General features: G+C 37.8%; 1 protein-coding gene across 2 annotated transcripts in view; it reads right to left on the bottom strand.

Annotated features, from left to right (window-relative positions):
• Positions 1-7346, bottom strand: part of Npffr2 (neuropeptide FF receptor 2) — a 52062-nt gene that overhangs the window by 9264 nt on the left and 35452 nt on the right. For both annotated transcript variants that reach the window (XM_021163720.2, XM_021163719.2), the window contains exons 2-3: positions 4603-4937; positions 1292-1391 (exon numbers count right to left, since the gene is read on the bottom strand). In XM_021163720.2, coding sequence (XP_021019379.1) covers positions 1292-1391; positions 4603-4930 — 428 coding nt within the window. In that variant the 5' untranslated portion in view covers positions 4931-4937. The remainder of the gene's footprint in view (positions 1-1291; positions 1392-4602; positions 4938-7346) is intronic.

Below are 7346 nucleotides of genomic sequence, written 5' to 3'. Positions count from 1 at the left end.
ACAATTTACAAAACACATGAAACTCAAGAAGAACGAAGACCAAAGTGTGGACACTTTGCCCCTTCTTAGAATTGGGAACAAAACACCCATGGAAGGAGTGCAGAGACAAAGTTTGGAGCTGAGACCACCTAGAGACTGCCATACCCGGGGATTGATCCCATATTCAGCCTCCAAACGCTGACACCATTGCATACACTAGCAGGATTTTGTTGAAAGGACCCTGATATAGCTGTCTCTTGTGAGGCTATGCCAGGGCCTAGCAAACACAAAAGTAGATGCTCACAGTCATCTTTTGGATGGATCACATGGCTCCCAATGGAGGAGCTAGATATAGTACCCAAGGAGCTAAAGGAATCTGCAACCGTTTAGGTGGAACAACAATATGAACTAACCAGTACCCACCAGAGCTCGTGTCTCTAGCTGCATATGTATTAGAAGATGGCCTAGTTGGCCATCAGTGAAAAGAGAGGCTCATTGGTCTTGCAAACTTTATATGCCTCAGTACAGGGGAACACCAGGGCCAAGAAGTGGGAGTGGGTGAGTAGGGGATGTGGGGAAGGGATGGGGGACTTTTGGGATAGCATTGAAAATGTAAATGAAGAAAATACATAATTAAAAAAATAATAATAATAAAAAGAAAAATAAAGAGGGCCAATGCTTTAATTTTTTTCAAGTGTCATATCAGAAATATTGCTCAAAAGCATTTAAGGACATTTAAGTACTAACTGTAGGTAGAAGTAAACTTTTTAAACTTACGGATGAAGTAGAAATATCAATTGATAATACAGCTTTCATTCACTGTAGAGATCCCTGCTTATTATATAACATTCATTTGTAGGACACCCTTGTTTTTAATGTGTTTCTTAGGAATGTGATATATATTGTGAGTCAGTATACACACAAAAATCACATATTTCTTACTAAAAAAGTGATGTGGTTTATAAGGACAAACATGGAAGGTCCAACTGGCCTTGTTATATAATTTTTGCAAAGAGGAAAAACAATATATCAATGATTCTAAAATTAAATACCTACTTGCTTCATATTCCCAAGCTGTAACTGCATGGAAAACATTGACCCTTTAAGAACTGAAAAAAATAATGTAATTACATGAATTATGTAATTTGTATATTCAGTGAAGCAATAATTTGGGGGTGGCATCCCTTGGTTGTAGTAATGCAAGCAGGTGCATAGTTGTAGGAGTATATTCAGTACCATCTAGTAGTGGCAACCAGGTGTAGGAACTACGTCATTAACTCTTTCTGGGACTCAAGGTTTGGAGCTGACTTACCTGTCCACAGCTATTGCAACCAAGGTGAAGACGGAAGCCGCAACTGAGATCCCTTGCACCAGCCCACTGATCTTGCACATGCTGCTTCCGAATGGCCATCCTGGATGGGGAATAGAATAGACGTTGAGACAATAATTTTACCTCGTATTAACACATATTATGGCACATATTAACAAAAGTCAAGAAATGAAAGTTTCCGTAGAATAATGTATGCCGGCATTTTCAGTAATATCTTCACACAGAATGAGCTTCCTCAGTGCAAGACCTTATACAGTACTGCTTACATCCCTGGTACTATAAGAAGCACTTTAGCCCTGCTACCGTATTTAATCCCCTGGGAAGATTCTGAATGCTCTCATCTCTAACTCATGGCATCTCTACACGAGGTAAAAACCACAACTATACACCTTGCTCCAGACGACTTAACAATATTTAAACCTAGGTAAGTATCCAGAGTGCAAGCTATCAAACCTTATGTTGCAGTACTTTAAACCAGTGGTTTCAGCCTTCCTAACTCTGTGACCCTTTAATAGTCCCTTACACTGTGGTGAGCCAACCATAAGATTATCTCCATTGCTACTTCATAACTTAATTTTGTTACTGTTAGGAGTTATAATGTAAATATCTGATATTTCTAATGGTCTTAGGTGACCCCTGGGTGGGGGTGGGGGAGGGGGTCACAATCAACAGGTTGAGAAGCATTGCTTTAAATGAATAAAATAGCCAGAATATTAATTTACTTATTTGGAAATACACCCCATAGATTATGAGGTACTGGGAATTACATATGATTCGAGTATGCACAGTGTGTGACTAACACCACAGTCAGAATAACAGAGACTCCTTGGCATGAATAGCAGTCATCTATTTCAGTTACTTACCTAAACCTCAGTGACTAGGGCATTTCTAATAGAAATCAATAAAGCTATCAAAACAGTCTGACCTTCTGAATACTCATTAGCTATTAAAAAAAAAAAACATAACTTCTCCTAAACTCTGGTTTTTAGATCTTAAAAGTCTATTTTCTTAAAAAAGCAAAAACAAAAAACTTATAGTTTCTTAAAAAAATGTTATCTATATCTAATCTCTATTAGCACAATTACAACAAATGTACATATTTTAACAGTGGCCCTATTTGAATTTGCCTTTTCTGATTATTTCACTTCGCTTTCAGAGACAAGATCTCACCATGTTCCTTAGGTCGGCTTCAAACTCACATCTCCCTACTTCAGCCTCCCAGGCAGTCTAGATCATAAAATTATCTTCCTCGGTGAGTCTATTGAATACATAGGGATCCCCACTAAATGGTCTTTAATACTAAAAAAGCCTCAAATATAAATTAACGGAATGTAAGAGAGGACTGTGATATAGAAAACTAGAAATCACACACACACACACAAAACAGAATAAAGATGTTACCAGTAATCTCAAAAATATAAAGTGATAGTAAAGATACATACAGAAAACAAACAAAAATAAGGGCAAGTGATTTAAGACAATAAAATAGAAGAACTCAGGTGAAAGTTGAGGAAACTCCTCTCTGCCCACAGTGTCCGGATTGACCCCAGGACCCTACACAGGCTAGGCAAGCATGCTGACACTGAGCTACATACTTTGCTCTTGGATTAAAAGGAAGACTTATTATAATTTTAAAATCATGAATATGAGTGTGTCTATGTGTAGGTATACACTGGTGAGTTCAGGTGCCCACAGAAGCCAGAAGAAGGTTCCCAATCTCCTGGAAGCTAGAGTCATAGGCAGTTTTGAGCCAACCAACACAGGGTGCTGGGAACTAAAACAAGGTCCTCTGGAACTGCTCTTAACCATTAAGCAATCTGTTCAGTCTCAAATTCTTGGATTTTGGGTACAGTGGCTTTATGTAGACCACACTGAACTTTAACCTCTAGCCCCCATGCCTGGATTGCTAATATGTTGATATTATAGGTATATACCCCAGCCCAACACACACACACACACACACACACACACACACACAAGTCTTTGAAAACAAGAGACATAATGGAAAGGGGACCCCTGACCTCTTTCATGCAAAGAATATATCCTAAGAAGGGAAAAGACTTTGCCAAGAAAATTCTCCAGGATGAAGCACATTTGTTTCCAGATTGAAAGCAGTAGTTTGAATCCAGTGCAATAAACAAACTATAGAAAGCAACTCCCAACCCTAATTTTATAAAATTCAGAACACTGAGGGATAAAGAAAACTGAAAAAGCTCTCAGGGCAAAAAAATATATATATATACAACTTAAATAAAAGACAGCAAGAGTCAAATTTTTCAAACATTTCCCAGAAGCATTAAGAGAGCAATTCCTTTAAAATTCTGAGAGAAAAAAGTTCAGTCCAGAATTGTTCACATAGCTAACTATAATTGATTGTGGGTGAAGGAAAGACATTTACGGACATGTAAGTTCTCAGAAATGTTTCAATCACAATGTACTATTTCTTAGGAAGGAATAAAGTAGATGAAGTTGTGCATCCAGAAAACAGAGGACCAAAGACAAAGAGTAGGGGAGAGCCCTGAGAGAGCATTAGTGGGGAGACCTAGCAATTGCCAAGCTAGTCCTAGCCTGGGCCAATAGGGGTGGTGAAGCACATCAATGCAAGTTTGTGTCTGTATGGTGGATTACCAAAATGAAATTTATGTCTTATGCAGCTGAAAAACAAAAAATTACATTAGTTGCATATTACTTAGATATACGGTCATAATTACCAAAACTAAAGACAGGAGATTCTCCAAGACGCTAACCATTGGGAAGCAAAATCAACGGCACACTGCGGTCATTTATGTGCAAAATAGTAAAGTAGCCATTTAAGTTAAAATAGTTATGGCAGAAAACTGAGTGACATGAGCAGATATGGACCTCAATATAGCTTGTCCTACTTTGGATAACTCTAATATGCTGAGATGACTTAATTATTTTCTTATATAGATAGGGATGAACATTTCAAATGTTATTTCTCAATTCATAGCACAGTATTAAATCAACACTCTGAATGAACACCTTACTGGGATTAGGAAATGCACTGCCCTGCACCTCTAGAAATGTAAGGTGGTACCAGCAAAGTGATAACCTGGGCCCAGACATGTCAGAGAGAAGTTCTTATTCTCAAACTATATCTATTTGTTTATTACATGTTTTGTTTAGAATGTTCATCTTGTGAAGACCGATACTTGGAACACTTCTGGGACATCAATCAGTATGTGCCAATGAACGAATGACTCTGCTCGGACTCTAGGTATGTGTGGAAACTTTTCTCAGATCACCATTATACAGCACACAAGCCAACATACCTGCTATGATGTTGTCCAGCAATGTGATAGGCATACAGAATATTCCAACCAGTAAATCACTTATGGCAAGGTTTAAGATGAAGAAATTAGTGACTGTGTGCATGTGTCTATTCCTTATCACAATAAAGCAAACGACAGTATTTCCCACCATGCACAAGACAAAGATCAGGAAGTAGGAACTGATGAAGACAGCTGCCACTTGGGGCTGGTGGAGATAGTAGTTCACATAGGTAATGTTGATATCTGAATACCAGTGATGCTGTGTATCATTGCCACTCCAGATGTGATTCCAGCTTTCTGAAGAGTTTGAGTCCCATTTCTCACTCATGGTGGACCTTAACAAAGGAGAAGATGGAAAAAAAAAGATTAGTACAATTTTGGTAGAATGTAACATCTGTGTTTAAGTTTAATAAGAGAAACATTTTCTCAACATCACTGAATTTTCCAATGAGCTCTCAGTAATCTATCAGTTTTATATGGACCTGAATTATAAGTATGGTATTTATCTTGTTAGGATTTTAACTGGAAGTATTTGAAATTACTCCCTTATGCCATACATAACAATCATTAGAGTTGATTCCCTGTTATAGTTTATATTTCACTTCTGAACATAGTTTATCTGTCAAAACCCACTTGTTCTTGTAAGACAGGTGGACATCGGAAGAGCCTCTATGTTGTCTAGTAATCTGACACGGGACTATTTCTATGTGTGTTTTGAAAATGCAAAACCTCCTCGGTATTCTGGTTTTTAAACAAACTGATAAAATCAAATTCCTATATTCACATTTAAGAGAAATGTTAGGAAGTTTAAGTTGGTAGATGTAAGTTTGAGTGGATCAACTACTAACTGATAAGATCACACTCTGAAAACCTTTGAGGCAATTAGTGATTTTCACAATCTCTTCTGGACATTTGGCAAGTATACATGTATTGTTGGGTGAGACATGTTTGTCCTGTAAATATTACAGTAGGAACTGAGTTATGTATTACATATCTGATGCTTGATTTTGGATGCTATTTCTTTTGTTTATATATTGACTTAGTAATCCTCTACTTTCACTTGCTTCTACCTAACTCTGAACCAATACTAATTTGAGAGTCACACATAACTTAAATGAATAAGTTATTATTAATTTCTCAATGGAGCTGTGTTACAGATGATACTTCTGAATGAAATCATTGAATGGGTGAGATCCTGTTACTCTATTTCCTTGGTCATGCAAAAGAGATGTAGCATTTTTGTGGCATTTTCCTCAGAAAAAGGATGCATTTGTAAATAAATAAACTAACATTTGAATGTATAATAAACTAGTCTTAGGAAAAGAACTCAAATACATTAGCTATGACAGTATTTATTTATTTATTTGCTTATTTATTTATTTATTATTTATTTATATGGTTTAAAGCTTAGGCCTTTAGATGGGACAATCTCCAGCTACCTCATTTATTTTTACCCAACTGTGACTATCTTGTCTACATGGCTAGCTAGCTCTATGCCTTTCTCTGTTCCTCTGCAGTCCATGCCTGTTCCCCTCTGTGTCTTACTTCTGAATCTCCAGCTTCAGCTTTCTTTCCCTACATCATCTTCATTCTCTCTGCCCAGAAGTTCTACCCTCCCCTTCCTGTCCAGCTATTGCCCGTCCGCTCCTTATTCTAACCACTCAGTGGCGAGACAACCTCTGATATAATTATAGATTGCCTTAGGCAGTTGAGGAAGAACGAATATTTACAGAAGTAAAAACCCAATGATGAGTCAGTCATAGGAATTACAATACCAAAACCCTGCCAGCATTTAGTTCTCTGCTGATACAGAATTAACAATTGAAAATACAAAGACACACCTCCCCACGATGTGAAGAAAAGTCACCCCAATACTTCACACTCAGATTAGGAAAAGAAAATGATACCTCACTACTTAAATGAGCACTTCCTTAATACCTGTATTTGGCAGATGTGCCTTGGCTTTGGATTACACACAGCTAGAGTTTTATCCATATTTTATCGAGCACCTAGGCATAAAACCTGTGCACTGAGTTACACTTAGTCCAGTTCAGAGAGTCCGACATGAACACATTACATCTAATTCATATTTTTTTATTTGTTTTAAAGATGCTTTATCAAAAACTACAATATGAACTGGAGGTCTAGTTGATTCCTGTGTTCTATTTCAATTTAACATATAAATGGAGGAGGATTGGGTTTTAAAATGAAAATAAAATGTGATTCAAGAAACTCTCACAGAGGCTCTGAAAGTCATTTTAATTCCATGTAGTACTGGCCTTCCTCCCAGAAAAGCCGCCTGTGTAGAACCTATTAGTCTCTCTCCCTCTCTCCCTCTATCCCTCTCTCCCTCTCTCCCCCCTCTCTCTTCCTTTTTTCTCTTCTTTCTCTCTCTTGTTTTGATATTAGTTATTATATTTATTTACATGCCCCCTCCTGGTCCCCTCTCCCAGAGTTCTTCACCCCATCCCCACCCTCACAGTCATTTTCTTTTAGATTTACAGACCCCTACTGTTCTATAAGCTTCAGATAACAGCTCAAGCCACAGAAAGACAGAAAGCATGACATCTGTAAGTTGCAGTGGCGCCTTCCTCTCTGACATACTTCCCCCACAGCTCCCAATGCTGACCCTGTGCCTGCAACCTAAAGACAAGATGGCATCTGCTAACGAGTCTTTATCATCCTCAGTTTTTAAAATAAACTTTTTCATTTGCCCCAGCAACTTGCCTTTGCATCCCCACTCT

The sequence above is a fragment of the Mus caroli genome, chromosome 5 (genome assembly GCF_900094665.2).
Source record: "Mus caroli chromosome 5, CAROLI_EIJ_v1.1, whole genome shotgun sequence".
NCBI classification, from domain to species: domain Eukaryota; kingdom Metazoa; phylum Chordata; class Mammalia; order Rodentia; family Muridae; genus Mus; species Mus caroli.
Note: the sequence above shows the minus strand (reverse complement) of the source record. Positions and strands in the feature narration are given on the sequence as shown.